This window comes from Uloborus diversus, chromosome 1, assembly GCF_026930045.1.
Source record: "Uloborus diversus isolate 005 chromosome 1, Udiv.v.3.1, whole genome shotgun sequence".
Classification (NCBI taxonomy): domain Eukaryota; kingdom Metazoa; phylum Arthropoda; class Arachnida; order Araneae; family Uloboridae; genus Uloborus; species Uloborus diversus.
Genome location: NC_072731.1, coordinates 12,419,498 through 12,439,422, shown reverse-complemented (window position 1 = coordinate 12,439,422; position 19,925 = coordinate 12,419,498). Strand labels below are relative to the sequence as shown.

The 19,925-nt window shown below is 31.6% G+C and overlaps 1 protein-coding gene across 2 annotated transcripts in view; it reads left to right on the top strand.

Annotated features, from left to right (window-relative positions):
- LOC129227945 (transportin-1-like) overlaps positions 1-19,925 on the top strand; it is a 90,616-nt gene that overhangs the window by 65,192 nt on the left and 5,499 nt on the right. For both annotated transcript variants that reach the window (XM_054862571.1, XM_054862577.1), the window contains exons 20-21: positions 9,007-9,181; positions 19,173-19,297. In XM_054862571.1, coding sequence (XP_054718546.1) covers positions 9,007-9,181; positions 19,173-19,280 — 283 coding nt within the window. In that variant the 3' untranslated portion in view covers positions 19,281-19,297. The remainder of the gene's footprint in view (positions 1-9,006; positions 9,182-19,172; positions 19,298-19,925) is intronic.

The following is a 19,925-nucleotide window of genomic DNA, read 5'->3' as shown; positions in this document are numbered from 1 at the left end:
TCAGGGAAAAGTCAGGGAATTTTATTAATCAGAGAAAAGTCAGGGAAATATCGGGGAATTTTGAAAAAATAACAAAAAATCAGGGAAAATTGATTTTTTGAAGAAAAAAATTTTTTTTTTGGTTTACAAAATTAAGTATTCTTAATTCCCTGCGCATTTTCCGCCAATTATCTGTTAAAAAAAAAAAGTAAAATTAATGAGGTGCGATTATACACTGCCGTATATTTGTGCATCTTTTTTCCTCAACATCAAAGTATTGAATCTTACTTATTAACCACAGAATGAACTTCCTAAGATTGCTTTTGTGTCTGTTGGGTTGTTTATTTTACCTAGCTTAAAATTTCCTTTTACGCTTTCAATGCTGCATAAAATAAACAACCATACAGGCAAAGAGGAAGCCTTCAATTATGCCTTAGCTCCTTTGCCTTTATTCCATTGTCTCGAAGTAATTAGCGTACTATAATCACGATTTCAAGAAAAAATCTTTGGTTTTTGAATTAATACTATAAAAGCTTAAAAGTTATTACTTCTTCGCGTTTTTAATTTAATTGTTAAAATTGAACTTTCAATTAAAAAACTTTGTTTTTTGCCGTTATATTATTTGTTGTCACCGCAGATTATAAAGGTTTTCTTTTCTTCAGACTTTAGTGATTCTTTAATTTTATAACCAAGTTGTATTCTTCTTTTATATATTTTGAAATTAATTAATTGCTTTTTTTCCCCTTGCATTCCAAAGTTGTTTGTTACAAAAGCAATCCAAGGTTTTTCCTTGTTACATACTGAAATCATTTGAAAGAGTTAACTTGTGTACTTAAGAAAATATCTTTATTTTTTAATTGTTAAAATGCTGTATTCATTCATTAAAACATGTTCTTGATTCGACAAAAGCTCCCTATGAATGGTTGTCAAATGGTTTCATCTGTTTTGCATAAATATGTCAATTATATAAGAATAACTACATTACTTCTATTCTTTCACTATTACTTGTTATTCTTGCAACAATTATTATACTGTTTGAAAACTTAGAACTAAAAAGTAATTGAAATTATTTTGAACTATCATAAATACACATGTTTTTAAAAGTAATTTTGATAGTTTCTTAAATTCTTATGCTAAGTGGTTTCTGGAAGTAAAGTTTTTTTTTTTTTTTTAATTTTCTATAATCTTTCCATTGTATAAAAATTTAATATACTGTTTTGTAGGTCATTCCCCCCCCCTCCCCCAAAAATTTTCTTGTGGTTTTTTTTAAAACCATTTTATTAAAAAAAGTAGCATCTTTTTAAAATATATCTTTGGTTCAACAACTTTACATAACTTAAAACGTTTAAAATACTGCACTTTATACAAACATACAATGGATTTCAAGTAAAGCAAAGAAAGAAAACCATTATCATTTGTAACGTAAATCAGGGAAATTTGCTGAACTTAATCAGGGTAATCAGGGAAAAGTCAGGGAACTTTTTTTCACAGTTCCTGTTGCCACCCTGTATCAGGGTTTCCGCTACGGTCGCATTTTTCGCAAAATGCGAAAACACTATCTAAATTGCGAAAATTAAGCAATGCATTTTCTCTTTTTTGCTCAAATAAAAAATAAATTAGTTTTTTAAATAAAGAAGAAATGTATGATCCTAGAGAGGAAGCGTGCATGGGGATAATCAACTTAATTTTTTTAAAATCTTAGCTAAGATGTTTAAGCTACAATTAAGTTCAATAACTATTAGTCTTATCCAGCATTATGTCCCCCCAAAAACTGCTTTATTAGGAAGAGGGGACTGCAACGTTCTAAACACCAATCCTGTTTTCTTTTTTTATTTTATGTTTTAAAAAAATTGCTGTTGTACTTATTTCTTCAAGGATGTCACAAATGAAATATGAATTTTATTTTCAACTGGAGATGAAACATACTGAGGCATATATAAATATATGAGAATGTGTAGCATTTTGCTAACATTTTCCCATCAATTTTAGCTTTTATGCTAAAGAACTTTTGAACCCAGCTTAAACCCTGCCCTGTATGTGTCAAAATATTCGATATGTATCATAATATCGGAAACAATGTACTCTCCATAACTCGAACTTCGATATCTCGAAAACCTTGATATGACGAAGAGTTATTTTCCCCCTCGATTTTGAGTATTTACCTAATGGTATTTTCTATTATATCAAAGAGTTTTTAATCAAAACCTTGTTTTGTCAAATATTTTTCATAGTCAAATGTAATTTTTCCGGAAAAACTGCAGCTTGTTGTCTTGAAGCAACTCGAGGAATGTTTCCAAAAATTTCCCAAACGCTTCATAATTTCTCTCGGGTTAGTTATGATTCGAAGAAGCTTATCTACTGTCACTTTCATTCTAGAGCTGGGGGTATCAGAAAATGTTCTGAGAAGCCCAAAAAATCTACCTAAGACTTTTCATCCCCTTCTGAGGCCATTTCGTTAGACCTTTTGACTCGATTTCCACCTCCGTAAGAAAGGGATATGATGAACAGGAAACCCTTTTAGAGACACAGGGAATAGTGCAATCCTTTGACCAACTTCTTTTATTCCGGGGTGCTCGAAACTTGTTTAAAACCGTTCTGTAACTTTGGTAATCCAAATCTTTGATAAGTTTAGTTGTGGTAAATCCTTCATTTTGCTACTTTACTACAGCATTCTTTTGTACTTTTTTTTCTCTATTATTTTTGGCTAATTTTAAAAATTAAAATTTTTGTAATTCAGACTTTTTTCCAACTTTCATTACATGTTTACACTTATTTTAACTATCGTGGCTAATTTTTAGAGTATTTTATTATGATTATGACTTTGTTATTTCAAAAACTCGATTATCTCGAATCGATATCTCGAATTTTTTTAACTGTCCCTTCGACTTCATGATATTGAGAATATGCTGTAGGGGAGAGTGATGTACCTTAGGACACTGCTAATTTCTAACAAACTTTTTAGCAGCTATGTTTTTGTAATCTCTAATAGTAACCTTCACCACTAAATGGTGCCATAGTGAAAATCGGCATCAAATGAGTAAAATTGAGGATTTTTTAAGAGAGCAATAATTTCATGACTTTAAAGTAAATACTTTCTTCATTTTTATTTCATTTTCTGTCTTGGTACTTGTGAAAATATTTAACTGAATTTTATTTTGTTATAAAAAGAAGTACTTTAAATATTTTGGTTGTGAGAAAATAATGATAGTGCATTTAGATTGACCACAATTTTGGTTTTTCTTAAACCACTTAGTGATTAAGAAAAACCTTTGGGACATTCAAACATATTGTACCTTTGGACATGTTCCAAGGTACAACATATGCATGGTTCTTAATAATTAAGATATGTTTAGGAACATGGAACAATTTTCTAATCCTTTGTTGTCTTTTAAACACAATTAATCTTAATATATAAAAATCAATGTCCTGAGATAACATATATATATATATATATACATATCAATGCACAGCCAAAACCACTGAAGCTTCAGACTTGAAATTTGGCAGGCATGTCCGCATGATTACGAAAGTAACCACTAAGAAAGGATTTTTCGAAATATCAATTAGTTTGGGAGAAATTAATTAAAACACATTAATTTCTGCAAAATTAAAACCTGTCATTGAAATTCAAATCCCTTATTTTCGAAGGCTTTCCTCCATTCAAATCATTATTCAATACTTCATCTCAACTTTTGGTCGATAGCGAACTATAAATTTGATATTGTTTTTGTTTCTCACGCGAGTCTTCGAGGCTTTTCTCAAGTCAAATCATAATGTTTCTGTCTATTGCTTTCATTTTTTCAAAACTAGAAACGAAGTTTTTAAGAACATCATCACAGGCGGACTATTTTTTTGAATTTTAGAAGAGTGCAGTTTCCTGTTAAAGTTTGCTTTGCAATAACCATTAATAAGTCACAAGGACAGACATTAAAGGGACCGATTTAAGAGAAGACTTTTCTTCACACGGTCAATGTTATGTAGCTTGTTCCAAAGTCAGTTCATCAAGCAGCTTAATAATTTTAGCACCAGAAAAAAAAACTAAAAATTATGTATACAAAGTTTTTGCTTAAACATAGGTATATCAATAAAATGTGGATGGCCTGTGTTTGCAAAGATAATCAATACTTTAAAAGGATCGTTAATAACAGTTAAAGATCGGTTAAGGACAAGGGCATATATGTAAGGAGTCCAGGGGCTCCGGGATCCTCCCCAAATTAGAAAAAGTTATAGGTAATAAGTAATTATTATAGGGGATTTTCGAACTAGGTGCACCAAGCATTGTTAATTCCTGCTAATTCCATTACCCGAGCAATGCCGGGTACGGGAATGCTAGTGTTATATAATAATTCATTATTCATTTTCGTAATTTATTTCATTACCGTAATTTTTTTTTGTCACTTGGTGTAAAATTGGTTCAAGTATATGGCTGTTTCCTGAATCATGAAGTCTTTCCCATAGTACAACAGGATGTGTCCTAAGGTACAATAGGATGTTGTACCTGAGGACAGCTTAGAATTCTTACTTTAAATGACTGGCAATATTTTATTTTCAAACTGTCTGAATTTTAAAAAATATATTGCATAGAAATATGTTGGTATTGAAATGTGACTTTTGGATTTTAAATTTGATTAAAATAATTGACGTTAAAAATTAAAATATGGAAAGGGTCCCAAGGTACAACACTCTCCCCTATTATGGATATTTTCGAACCTTGTAAAAAATAGATGGAAACTTCGTATCAATAAAATTTGCATGTACTAATGATAATAACAGTTCTTGGTTAAATTTGCTTTTCTTTCCCAAGTTTTATCATGTTATCTATAAAGAAAAAGATTTAAATAGATTTTAACTTTATATGGGTTCTGGCTCTCAAGATTCTGCTTACCGTGAGGTGCGCTCATTTTGTAAAAAAATGGTTGCACACCATTGTCTTAGAGGGACATACTTTTTGCCATCAATAGAGGGATTTCACTATTCATGTGTTGATATCTGTCCTTGCAAATATCCCTGCATCTGATCCATTGGCATTAGGCAAGTTGTTGTCTTTGCGGCATATGGTTTTCAATCTTTGCTTAAATTTCTTGAAATGAGATTCAGAAGCACTTTTTTGCATTCGTGTGACATTGATACAATACATGGAGAATTCAGGGAATTTTTGCTTAAAATTTGAATGCGAGTCTTGATACAGTAAGAGCAAACTATTTTTATGGCATAAGTACTTTTTTCAACTGAATTGTTTTGCATGAACTTTTTCTAATGTTTGCATGTTTACATTAATATTTTCTCCAAATAACATTGATTTCAAAATTTGTTTTATCTGTTATTTCCCACTTTCTTTCATTTGTAAAATTGTGGTACTATGTTGAAAGCTTCTGTAGAAATGGATCAACCTACTGTCAGGACTTCATCTGCACATTGATTTTGTGATTGTTTAAATTCCAAATTTTTCTCAGAAATCTGTTTTTCCCTTCATTAGTTTCTCAAGTGCAATATACAGTTTCACATTCTCTCATATGTTGCTGAACAAAGGAATTTGTAGATTTAGCTTAGTTGTTCTCTAGAGAGTGATCTATTGGAAATATAGATTAAAGCAGGAGGTAGAAATTTAGAAAAATAAGTCATTGATCCAATGGACAATTAACTACTAAATTTCACTGGTATACATATTAAGAGGACCATTCCTGTGTCCTGGTTTTAAATAATGAAAATTTAAGAAAAAGACAAACGTGTAAATAAAACGTAACATTGAAAAAAAGGTGCAAAAAACTTTCTCTCATCATTAAAAAAAAAATGATACTAAATTTTTTCTGAAAGAAAAATATAAATAAAACTACTGATTGCACGGACCACTGAAATTTATATTCTGCTGGTCCGATAGATGTTTTTTTGGGCTTGGATCTTAGAGCAGGAACTAAAATGGAGGGAGCAAGTGTCTAATCATTGGCTTATCAAAAGCTGACCCAAAGACTCCAAGTCACATGACTCGACAACGAATGGTTGGCAAGTTTTGCCTGTTCCGCTTAAAGTGATCATGGTTTATGTTATCAATTGCTTATTGTTATCGAAATCCAGGGTTGGTATAAAAAAGTTTTTTTGAAAAAAATCCAAAAAAAAAACCTGATTTATTTTGGTTTAAACCTGGTTCATTAGGAAAATCATGAAGATTTTAAGAATTGATTGTTATAAGGAATGTTTAATATTCATATTTGTACCAAATTTCTACGTAATTAACTAAATAAGAGTAAAATCTCATAATTTCATTTTCTCATGTGTAGAGATTTCTATAGGAGAATATTGTTTGAAAATCTTCAACTAAAAAAATACAATACGTAAATGGTTCTTGGTATAAATAATCAAAAAAATAATTTACTATGATAGTTCAAACATTATTAATTACAAATAACCAAGAACAAATTCTTGTAAATTTTTAATTTCCTCCTAATCATAGCTATCTCTACTATACATAAAAACACAAAATTAAAATCACGCATTCTTAAACATGGAAAGTATTTTGCAGTATCTACAAATGAATCATTAAGTCTGATGTACATTACACAGCTTTAAAAATAAAAAAAATCAACGAATATTTTGTTTAAAGATTTAAAAAAAAGTTACTAATCATGTAATTTACCTAATGTATCGGTGACAACAATTATGGAACTGGACAAGTAGTTTTTAAGAAAATCATTGTTTTCCATTGTAGACATTATTTCTCCTGGTTTAATGCATTTAGAACAAGTTTTTTTAATTAAAAAAAAATCATTATTAAAAGCCTCAGTACAAACTTAAATGAAAATACTCTTAACATTTTAATAATGAATACTGTCATAGAAATTAATGTTTAATTCTTTCACCATTCATACATATTTCTTTTATTATATTGGGAGTAAAAAAGTTCTTTGAAAGGGTGAAAATTTGACAAGTTTTTTTGTAAGAGCACAGAGTTACACGGATATTTTCTGTGTTGATAATTTTATATGTATTTTTATCTTGCTCTGACTGCATCGTCTATCGTGGATGCAAAAAGTATGCAGGTATACGCGCAATTTTATGCCTACTCTAAGTGTTCTTGGGCTTCTTTAGGTATTCTTTTTTCTTCCCTTATTTAAATATTCTAGTGTTGAGATATATATTTACTATGCATTGCTTCAATGGTACATAATCTATCTCAATAAACCTTAAGTAATTAAGCAAATTAGGTAGTAAATGAAGTTTTGGTTGAAATATGCTTTTTGGACTATTTTGAAATGCATAAGAAAAATAATGATAAATGAAAAATTAAAGAGCTACTTGGATTTTTTTCCCGTGCAATTTTAGAAAAACTTAGTTTGTCAGCCTTGTATATGTACCTAATAGGAAAGCTGCATAGATTAAAAAAATAAAAAATAAATATTATTTGACAAACTTGCATTACCTTCAAAAATATGTTTCTATTAAGTTTTGCTAGTTACCTTTTGTTAATTAGATTTTACTTTTTGCAATAATATCAAATTTATGAAATCATTTGGGGGAAAACCATCAATTAAAAAAAAATTAAAAAAAAACCACATTAAAAAAAAATCCCACTTGGTTTAAAACAACGTGGTTTAAACCAAACAACCCTGTCAAAATCACTGTCCCATTTTTTTCTGTATTCATTTGCATGTTAAAATTGTCACTTTATGTGATCATTACATCTTTTAATGTTATCAGTTTCCAAATCAAGGATTGAGTTTCTGTTGAAACAATTAGAAATTTCTTTACCTTCTCAAGGTTTGCAAAAACTATTGACCAAGGGACAATGACAGCAAATTCTTGAGATATGACAATTTAAGAGCTCAAGTCATAGATTGAAATTGATCAAAATATTCATGTAGCTTCCACATTAACATAATCAGAAGTTTGCCAGATTGTTATGGGGAAGGAGACGGATGATGGAATTGATGTGTTGAATGAAGAATGCCTCCTTGTTGGGCCTAAACCTGAAAAATCCTGAAATGAAGGAAGAGTTGAAACGGGGAGTACAAGACTGCTCTGATGACTTAAAAAATGTTGATTTTGAGCAAAATTTGTAAATGATTTTCTGAAAATTTGTAGGCAATCAACACTTGATTTTTTTTTTTAAAGTTTTTTATATTTGAATGTAAATACACATGACAAATGTAATAACTTTTTCATTTTATTTTGAAGCTTAGTATATGTGACTTTAATTGGTAAATTTATCTAATTTTTCGATTCACTTAATGTTATTAATTGCTTATTGTAGTCGAAATCATTGTGTCCCTACTGTGTAACTACTCTGGCAGTGGTGCGACATCATAGTCAATTCATAATAATTTAAAATGTTTCAATCGATATAATAAAAATACGTTTTACCTGCTGGCAAATGCAGTTGAAAAGTCTCGTTTTGTTTTCCACGGTCATGTTCAAGATTTGAAATTTAACTTTGTTAATTCTCATGTAATTGTTCAAATTCAAGTTTTAAAAAGTAATTTTGTGTTTGAAGAATATTTATTTTTAACAAACTAATTTCAGTTGAGATTTTCTACTTTTTTTAAATAAAAAAAGAGAGTTTTTTTTTCAGGCTTTAACTGTTGTGCAAGAAGAATTGTTTTTTAAATTGCTATAGCGGTCATTTAAGTAATTCATCGGGAATTTTTTCTCTTCCCGGAGTTAAAGCTATATTGACACATTTTGTTTCTCCGGTTGGGTGTAAGACAAATATTTATTTCAATTAATATGTAAACAAATGCTACCAGAGCTCTCCTATCACAAGGAAAAGGCTTATTTTTTTTGCTCTTGAACTCAAACTAAAACATTAAAACTAATTATGGTGTTATGGTGAAGCATTTAAAGTTCTTCATTAGAAAAAAAAAATTCTGGTTTCCTATCCAAGTATGCATTTTTTCTAAGTACATCTGAGTATTTGTTCTAGTATTGTTATTTTCTTGTTTTTCAGTAAAAAAATTAATAGTTCTGCATATATAATGTAGAAAGAATTGCTTGTGTTTTTCCAAACAAATAAAAGTTAAACAAATTTTTTAATAGGTGTCAGTCTCTTCGTAATATTCGTGACAATGAAGAAAAAGATTCCGCATTTCGGGGTATCTGCAGTATGATAAGTGTGAATCCTGGTGGAGTTGTTACAGATTTCATTTTCTTTTGTGATGCTGTTGCTTCTTGGGTTAGTCCTAAGCCGGACTTGAAACATATGTTTCATGAGGTAACATTTAGAATTAAAACTTTTATTGTTTTAGACTGCTATACTGGACTGCAATGTTTCTTGACAATAGAGAAATAAGCCGATTCCAAGCGCAGAAAGTAGTGCTCAGCTTGGTTACTGAATTTTAAGTGAATTATTAATTTCATTTTAGAAATATACTAGCAGTACCCGCACAGCGATGCCAGTGCTAAAAATTTAAAGAAAATCGGTTGAATTAAAGAAAAACGAATTACATCAAAATTACATTTGCAGTAGCTTTCAAATGTAAAAAACTCCATAATTCATCGCCAAATTCGCCAAGCGACTTTCTAATTAAAAAGGAAATCAATTAACATGCGCACAATGAATTCAAAATTTATAACAGTAAAATATTCATAAGCAACAAAGGCAACTTCCTCCAAAATGTTTAAAAAGAAAGTAATTGAAAAATTGTCTGGAAAATGGACCTAGTGTTATAGTTGAAAATTGTCTGGAAAGTAGACCTAGTGTTACAGCTTTTTCTCGAATGAGAGCCCTTGAAAATTGGCTCAATTAGAATCGCTTATATCTCCGGTTCTAATTGAGAGAAATGGAACACACACCTTCTTATTCAGAAAAAAAAAAAACCTTTCCAACGATATATAATGTTAGGGGGTGGGGGGATTTTTTCAACTACCAATTTGGCAAAACATGTGAATTTTTAGCTTAATTAGAAAAGAACTAATTTGAGATTCTTAATTGAGACTTCGAGGTGCAGACCCCCAGGGTACGTTCGAATTTTGTGCCAAGTTTCAGGGCTGTAGGTGCTATAGAGGCTTCTGGCAATCGGGTACAAACAAAGAAACACTGTCACCTTTATATATATAGAAGTAGTTCATTTAACCTATGCATATATACAATAGTTAAAATTTTCAATTTTGAGAGCAGCGCAGCATAGAGTAGTACATTCATTTTGAATTGCGTGCCAGCCAATGAAGGTTCGCAGACAATTGGATATCCCATCTAATTCACCAAGTAGGTAGCTAGTAAATGGGACATTTCATCTGTTATCTCTGTTTTCCTAATTTTTTTGTTGGTGCGTTTAAGGTCATTGTCAAGAAATATTTCAAACAAGTATAGGAGAATACAGTACAATTGAGGAGTTAGACATTAGAATGGAAACAAGTGATAAAAATTAAGTTTTACATGAGAAAAAACTATTAAGAGTCTTTAAAACATTTAGATGACCTTAAAATAGTTGCTAAAACCACTTATGAATTTTTTATTTTCAAATCAAACCATTCATTGACATTGTGCTATTATAAAGTGTATTTTCATATGTTGTCTTGCCCATGTGTTATTTCTGTTCAATAGAGTTCCTTTTATCAGGAGCGATTATGTTCCGTATTTTACCAGCTTTCCGGTATTTTCATCTAAACTACAGGATCTCTGGTACATTCAGAAAAACCTAATTTTCTAACGTTTAAGATAATTGAATATGATATTGTGAAGTAATCTGTTCTGTTTTCAATATTATGTATTTGGGACAATGATCTTTTTCAACTTGTGCAAACTGAGTAGAGTAAGCTATATACGCTTAAACCCTGCCAGTGAGTGGAATCAGTGCCTTGTCAATTCAATGCTATGCTCAAATCTGAAAGACATGTTACAAAATATTGAAATCAAGGGTGTTCCTCGAAGTACTCAACAACACATTTTAAAATTTTATGCAGAAGCAACAAATGTGTGCAGTTTGCGCCATAATACTTAAAAGGTTTAAGAATTTTTTATAGCATCGTAAAAGATAACAAAAAAAGATGTATTTATTAAGTAATTGCAGTATCATCACAGTTGGAAAAACAAACATAATGTTAGCTGTTTTATCATATTATTAAACAAAATGCAATTCCTTTCATTACCGCAGTTCAGTATGTGTACCATATGTTGCTTGAACTGCACCTCAAGTCAGGGGCGGCGAATAGGGAGGTCGAGAGGGAGCAATTACACTCCCAAATTTTTTGATAGGAATGATAAAAAATGAGCAATTCAATTAATGTAAATTGCAAATCAATGTTTAAGAAAAACTATTGCTGGTTCTCCGTGGTTGATGAAACTCTATACATTTCCAGACATGAGAAATTATTTTCCGTTTTTTAAGTTATTAGAAATGTATCAAGCCTTTACTGGCCTTTTAAGAACAGAAAAAACTGATGAAGAATCATGATTAATTTTAACGAAAGACATAATTTCCTCATATAGGCTAAATATCTCATTCTTGTGTGCTGTCTAACGATGGTTATGAGAGGCCCGTGCAGTGGTGTGGCTGCATGATTTTCAGAGGAAAATGCCTTATTTTTTACATTCATTGTTACGATCATATTTTAAGTGTGTCTTTAATGAGTGTTCCTCACTTTCTTCTTATAGAAACACATTTCAGCTGCTCAAAGCATAGTATGCTTTTATAGATACTTTTTAAAAATGCTACATTGGAAAAAAATATCTCACATCAACAAATCTTTTTTCTGGGGGCTATTTAACTACAAGATCTCCTCCCGTATCATGATTACTTGCTGTTAGCCAATATGTGTTTTTTTCCATACTGAGGTAATTCATATTTAAGAAACTCAACCCCCAATGAAATGCTGAAATGCCGCCCCTGCCTCCAAGTTCATAACTTGTCCACAAGCGGTTCACAAATTGAACTCTGGTAATGAAAGGTATTGTTTTATGTTTAATAAAATGAAACACCTCGCATAACGTTTTTTTTAGTGTGACTTCACAGTAGGATTAGTGTAGTTATAAGTTACACAACAGAGTTTGTACGCTCTGGGAAAATTCAGGCAATTTTCCATTTTTGCCCCCAAATTTTTTTTTCCAATTTTTCACAGGTAAGTTTGTAACATGAGATCTAATCTTCGTTTTTGTCGATGTTTCCTGAAAAAAATTGTAAAGTTTTTGAGGCAAAATGTGTTTTTTTCCTCAAGTTTTTGAGGCAAAATGACACTTGGAATAAAAAAGTGAACCCAGCAAAACTTCCACAGTCGCCATTTTTGGCGCTCAATAGTTTCCAAGAAAAAAAATTTGTCGGGTGAACTGGAATTATGTACAAACTTAACAGGGGAGAAGACGAATTACTGCTTTGAAAGCACAAGCTCGAGGATGGGAGGGTTGATCGAAGAAAATCGTTTTTTGATCGCGAAGTCTTTTCAGCTAAGTGTGAAACGTAGTCGCCATTTTTGGTCATTCACTAGCTGGAAGTAGGCACCATGCTTAAATGTCTAAGTTTCCAAAAATCAAGCAGAATTAGATGTTTTCTTTAACTGCAAACTAATGAAAATGACTCAAAATGTGCAGTAAATTGTTTCTTTTTTTTTCTCATTATTATTTTAAATAATTTTCTTGAGAAATGAAAAATTTTGTTCTTAAAACTTAATCTTATCCTCATTACCTTGGACGCAAATTTCTAAAAAATTTTCAACTGAATTATAGTTTCATGAAGATTAGTTATTTTAAAATTGTTTTGATGCTGCAAATTCAAAAAAGTATTTCTTATTTTTTGGCGTACCCGCCATATTTGGTCATTCCCAAGATGGAAGTACACAAGACTTTTTAAGTGCCTTAAGTTTCAGAAAACAGCATTGAATGTCTATTGCAATGCAAACTGTTGAAAACACCACAGTGTTCCCCTTTTTTATCGGATAATTTGTAAATATTTTCTAGAAAAATGCAAAATTTTATCTTTAGAACATTTTTTTTTATTCTGATTGATTTTAGACGCTTATGTGCCGAAAACTGACTATTTTGTCTTAATTGTAGTTTTTTAAGGATTATTAATTACTTATAACTACTTTTATGCTACAAATTCAAAAATCTACTTATTATCTTAAATTTTTCACTTAGTCACCATATTTGATCGTTTGCACATTGGAAGTAGACGCAAATTTCCAAAAATAGAATTGGATGTTTATTTCAATGTAAACTATTGAAAATAACATAAAATGTGCAAAAAATTATAAATTTTAAAAATTAATTATTTTTTAGAAAAGAAAAATTTTAATGTAAGTATCCTTAATGCAAAAGAAAACGAGCTGATTTGTGCATCACATGACTTCCTTTTCCCCAATTTAATGATAATAGTGCCTTGGAGTAAGCAAAGAAACTTTAAATGTTTTAAACCCAAGTTTGTTGTGAACTGAAGCAAAAAAATATTTTATACTAATAATTTTTCTCAATATTGGAGATTTTAATGTGGTTCAATGGTTAACTCACTAAATATTGCCAATAGTGACCAAAATGAAACCAAATAAAAAAAAAACCTCCAAATTTGGTGCCAAGTTGCCGAAAAAACTTGCCAACCAAAAGCTTGGCGATATATTGCCAAGTGTTTGCCAAATTATAACACCACTTGAGTTTATATTGAAATTAAAAAGGTCCCCCCCCAAAAAAAAAAGGTTTAAAAGACTCCTTTTGGAACATCTGACTACATCCAAAAGGGGAGGTGCACAACTAGACCCCACTAGGAGTCTAACTACCAAATTTAAACTTTCTAGGACATACCGTTTTTGAGTTATGCAAGATACATATACACATACCTAGGTACATACAGATGTCCTGAGATAATAGTAGGGGGGCATACTACATTCCGTGGGAAATTTCGTGAGGAAATTGTGAGACCAATTTTTTTATATTCCTTATGGCCTGTATAACTATGCCTCACCGGGTGTTTTGCTTGAATTTGTGTCAGACGGCCTGTATGACGTCATCAATCCAAGATGGCGGCTTTGAGTTTTTGCAATTATGAGTTAATTTTTGGGTATTTTCTGATAATTTTCTGGTGAATTTACTTGATTAATATTCAATTCATCTTCTTACTATAAATTAAAAGCAAAATATTTGATTTATTTGTCTATTAACTTACTTTTAAAAAAAATTCTGATAAATCTTCTGTTTTCACTTTGACTCTCAGAATTAGCTGCTTTTAAAGTACCTCGAATGAGATTTCGCGGTTAAAAATACCTTTAATTTTCAGGCTAAGATCACGAAACATTAGTACAGTCGAGCCTCGTTAATTCGAACACGATCACAACGAACTACTGCTAACGCGAACTACATTTGCAATCCCCGTCCTTCTATTTAAAATCAATTAACACACCTAAAACTATTGTTTTTCGGATAAAACGAGTTGCTATTTAGACAAATTCACTTTGAAGGTCCCTTTGAGTTTGTTTTAACGAGGTTCGACTGTTTAACAGGATTGTAATGTTTAGTGACCAAATATGAATATCGTACATCGGGGTGCTCTTAAGGAATTTGTAGGGAGAGTAGAAGAGAAAGCTTCCGAGTAGAGGAAGTATTGTTTGCCTGGTCATTGGTGAATAGTCAGCAAATCTACAAATACGGTTATTTTTTCCTTAACTTATCACTGCTATTTTATTCACGATGTCTTCTCTCCCAGACACTCATTTACAGTTTCTTTGCCTCCGTTTACAAAAAAATCAAGGCTGCAATTTAATTATAAACTATGTATTTTTTTGTAAGATTAAGAGGAAGTGCCCATTAATTAAACCCATTGGTTATGATAAAGTGTTAGAATGTATGAAGAAGAAAGTAGAATGGAATGACAAAGAGTATATACATTACTTACTGATAGATTAACGAATGCGTGACCGTAGAAGAATTGAAAAATGAAAAACTCATCATGGCATGCAGAATGCTACAAGAAGTGCACTCATAAAGCAAGCCTTAACAGAAGTAAGGGATTACACGCAATAGATAAGAATAAACCATCTTGTTCTACTTTCTACAACATTGTCTTCATATTCATGTCTTCATGAATATGAAGACAATGTTGTAGGCTGCACACAACGAGATTCAAAATTGTCGTTATTGACAAAAAAAAAATTTTTTTCTGCCTCGGAAAAGGCGGTGTAAGAAAACCATTGGTGGCAATAAAAACAGATTCTGCAGGTCAGCAGTTAAGATATTGAAATTTCCAAAAATGAAACTTTCAAGATTAAACTCTGACTGTATAGATCCAGGAGACCCTCATGCAAAGAACATTTTATACCTTGGAAAAAACATGTGAACTATCTTAAAGCAAATATTTTACGCAAAGCAGTTTTATCTGATCAGAAATGGACATTTACAGGATCTTTTGAACAGAATCAGATAGTTGATGTCGTTCCAACTGAAGTTGATCAGTTTTTTCAGTGGTGCTGCAACGGAAAATTCGAAATTAATTCTATTTCTGCGGTGCAGCACAATATCATGCTGAATAATGCTAAAAGACTGCTACACATAATCATGTATAAAATACTGTCTCCGTACCAAGCTTCGAAAGAAACTGTTCATTGACAAGCTCGAAATATGCCTTTGGAGTTGGTTTTGGCCTTACTATGCACTCTGCTACCCAAAGCAAATATATAATTGATTTTTTACATTAAATAGGTGTTTCGATTGATTATGCTAAAGTTCTACGTTTGGAAACACATATAGCGAATAAGGTAATAAGGCGCATGGATGAGAGTGGCGGGATCTATATTCCTCCTGATTTTATAAAGAAAAGATTTTTATTTTGTGCTGCAGATAACATTGATATTCTTAAAGACACATCTTATGGGAAGGGTACTTTGCATGATATTGTAATGGTACTTTATCAAAAAATAATTAAAAAAAAAAAAAGACTCGGATAGACAAATTCCACTTTCTCTTACAACACCATCAGCAGCCCGTTCCCTTTTGACATTACCTCAGTCCCTGATTGAAATAACGTCCTATAAAATTGCAATGACAAGAAAACCCAAATTGTTCAGCATTTGGGGAAGTATTGAAAGATAAGAAAACTGAAGATGAGATATTAAAGAAATTACGACCGCATTAGAGGACCAGAAAAAACTAAAGGAATATTAGGACTCCATGCTCTATCAGGATGTGATACAACAGGTTGACTTGCTAAGAAGGGAAACCATCTTTTTTGAAAATAAGACAGCAGACAAAAATACTCTTGATGCTTTGAGTCATCTGGGGTGAACCGAAGAATTTAGTGCAAATGATAAAGTTGCTATTGAAGGATTTATTTGCTCCGTGTATGTGCTGCTGATCAAGATTTCAGATATTGGAGAATTTCGTTGGTTCATGTTTTCCAAGCAGTAGGCTCAAAATGAAATTTTGCCTCCTACAAGAGCATCTTTTCGCCACACATTTTGAGAGCGCATTATCAGGTATTAGAGTGGCGTATAGCTGACCAGCAGCACCCTAATTCACCATCACCGTTAGACATAGGATGGGAAAAGAAAGACAACTTCTATGCTTCAGTTATGTGTATACTTCCTTCATAGGCGGATTTAGGACTGAGTTCTTGGGGGGGGGGGGGCAGGATTTTTTTTTTTTTTTGGAGCAACATTTTTAATTGCCCTCCCCCCCCTTCCCATGTTTTTGTCTGTTTTCTGTGATGCGTAAGGCCATTCTTTACTTTTTTATGTGTCGTTTTCATTACTGTGTGTAATCATGCTGTCCTTTTTAAATTGACCTTAAAAGAGAGGAGGCTGGTATTAAGAGAGTAACGCAGTGCTCCCTTTTTAGTCGGATATAAAATATCTTCAGTTTTAGGGGGCCCGGGGGTTACTCCCCCGGAGGGAATTATCTAAAATGGATTTAAAATTCTGCATTTTGAAGTCTTAAGGGTTAATTAGAAATAATAGGCAATTTTTTTTTTTTTTTTTTTTTTTTTAAGTTTTACGCTTTAAAAGTGCTTTGTGATGCAAGTTAATACTTTAAAAGAAATGGTGCACAGATTTAGAGAATAGGTATCAAGAGAGTAACATACTACCCATTTGAACAATTCTTAATTTATACACTTGATAAGAAATAAAATTGAAGCATACTTTGCTTAGGAGTTTCAAAGACTTGTCTAATCATTTTCAAGGTTTGGTTGGTTAGATTGGGTTTTTGGTTCAAGAGACCTTGTAGGCTATACTGCGCCAATCTTTTCAATGATTTTAGAACCTATCAATAATTTGAACTTTCCAGCCTCTGAAATTGAGTAGTAGATTATACACTTGTACAGTATTGTTCAAACTTTGTAAGAAACGGCTCTATTTTAAGTTTAAAAGAAAAAATGAACTTTAATTTCCTATTCAAAAAAGAAAAAATCATGATTTTTTTTTTTTTTTGTTATAAGATTTTGCAAGATAAGATGTTACTATGTAAACTCCTCCCAAAACTGGGGAGCATTGTCCCCTTTGCCCCCCCCCCCTATAAATCCACCCATGCTCTTCTGAACTATTCAAAAACGAAAAAATGTTTTTTTTTTTTAATTTTTGAAGATGTGTTGTTACTACATAAAGTCCTCCCAAAACTGGGGGGGGGGGCACTGCCCCCCTCTGACCTCCCATAAATCCGCCCATGACTTCCTTGTGCACCTGAATCCATCTCGAAACTGGTTCGATGCACTGTGTAAAAGGCAAATGCATTGTTTCATGCAAATGCAAATCTCAAAACATTTCATGCACTGAACTTTATGTGTGTGGAGGTGATGGGACTTATGTGAAAAGCATCCCCCCCCCCAGCCAGCAAAGCGATATGGATGACACTTCAGATGAATAACTTTAAGTGAGGACTGTTTGTTTATTTCTAAATCTATATTTTTGCATTAAAATAAGAGTTTAAATAAATTATTCATTATTTAGAGTACATAAAATGTAAAAAATAAAATTGTCATTGCTTCCGATATTAAGTAACGGAAGTTGTAAATTTTTTCTACATTAAAAAAAAAGCTTCTTATAACCCCAAAACACGTGTATGTAAATAATTTTACAGGTTTCTTTGGAATAATAAATTTGATTTAATCGTACAAGCTTTCCAAAATATTTTTTAACTGCTATTGGTTACTATAAAAGTTCATAAAATCTGTATCAAAAATCAAAAATAGCAAAATAAATAACTTTTTTTATATAAACAATTTCTTTTTAAATTTGAAATGTAATAGTATTAAAGTGTTAAATATGTAATATAAGTTAAAAACATTTCATAATATGCCTCAAAAATGAGTTAAAACCGAAAATTTTCATCAACATCTAGTGCAGCCGCCATCTTGGATTAATGACGTCACACAGGTGATCTGACACAAATTCAAGCAAAACACCCGGTGAGGCATAGTTACATAGGTCATAAGGAATGCGTTAAAATTGGTCTCACAATTTCCTCACGAAATTTCCCACGGAATGTCTTTTTCCTTAAGTATGCAACTGGACTATAACTCGTTGTGGTTAATTCAGGGATCATCGAAATTGATATTTCGGGTGTTTATATGTTCTTAGACATATATCGACGTGTGGTCAGGTTTAAAAAAAACTATATTCAAATGGGGGCGAGCATAATGGAAATTAAGGCTGATTTTTGGGTGAAATTTTTTTCGCAAATACAATATTTCCTTTACTTCGTAAAAGGAAGTCAAAAAAAGCTGATTATTGGCACTGGCCTATGATTGGCGAATGTTGATTTTTGTTATTATGCATTATATAGTGTGCCGATCAATGCAACAAGTTATACTTTGTTTTCAACGTGTAGTAAATGAATTAAAATGATTTTGAACAAAGTGCTTTAAAAAAACTTAAAATTATGAGGGAGGAAAAAAAGAGAGGATTTTTCTTTTTTTTTTTTTAAATCTAAGGGGAAAAGTTTCAGTTATCCGCATTGCTACTTTAAACAATTTTAATTATTTTGAAAATATTGTTATTTAAACTCAATTTTGAGTGAAGTGAGTCGCCTGGAATTTTCTAAAAAACAAACGTGGAAAAGTCAGGGAATTTTTTTTTTTTAGCCACAAGTGTATGAACCCTGTTATTATAAAAATTATTTTGTTTATATTTCAAATATGTACTTCATTTTTCTGATTCTTCAAAAGAACGAAATGTATTGCAAAATTTTCGTTCAGGATTTAAATGGATTTTTAAAGGTATTGGTTGTAACAGGATTGTTAATGTTTTTTTGCATGCCACTGCATAATGTTTAATGATTTGATTTTTCCCTCCAGATTTTGCATGGGTTTAAGAATCAAGTTGGTGATGAAAATTGGACTAGATTTTCTGATCAGTTTCCTCCTCCTTTAAAAGAACGTTTAAGTGTTAGCTATGGCGTTTGAGAGAAGTCTAGACTTTGGTATGATTGTCTTTTTTTAACATTTTTATTTTGCAAATGCCACATACTAAAAATCGCCGTTATGACATTAGTGCTCCAATGGTGTTCAATATCTGAACTAAAATCACTCATTGTAGTGCATCTGTCCAAGTGATCAGCATTCAAAGCATGACTGTAATCACAGAGTGCATTAAGCAAAACCAGCGGCTCCAATTTTGTAGGGCAAGGGACCTCAGACAGTCATGCCCTGTTAAGTCTAAATACAGCTGTCTTTCTTTAGGCTTAAGCGACACAAGAAGGAATCTCGTTCACAATTGCCCAGGTCTGGCTTTTTGCGATCTTCAAAGCTTCCTGTTTGAAATTAAATTTATTGCTGGTAAAAAGTTTTTGTGAGTTAAGTCAAAATTTTATTTGATATTTGGGCCACGAGGGCTCCTTTCTTAGCAAGCAGGTCAGCATGTTCATTCCCAGCCATGTCGCAGTGTGCCAGAATTAACCAGAATGAGATCCTGAGGGAAAAATATTTCTTCAATGATCCGCAATCCAAAATTCTTTGTGAATCACATCGGAAATTTTGTAATGCATGCAATGTTAATTGAATGTTTGAAAAGATTAAGATTCTGTCGAAGTCAGATCTTCTTAATCATAG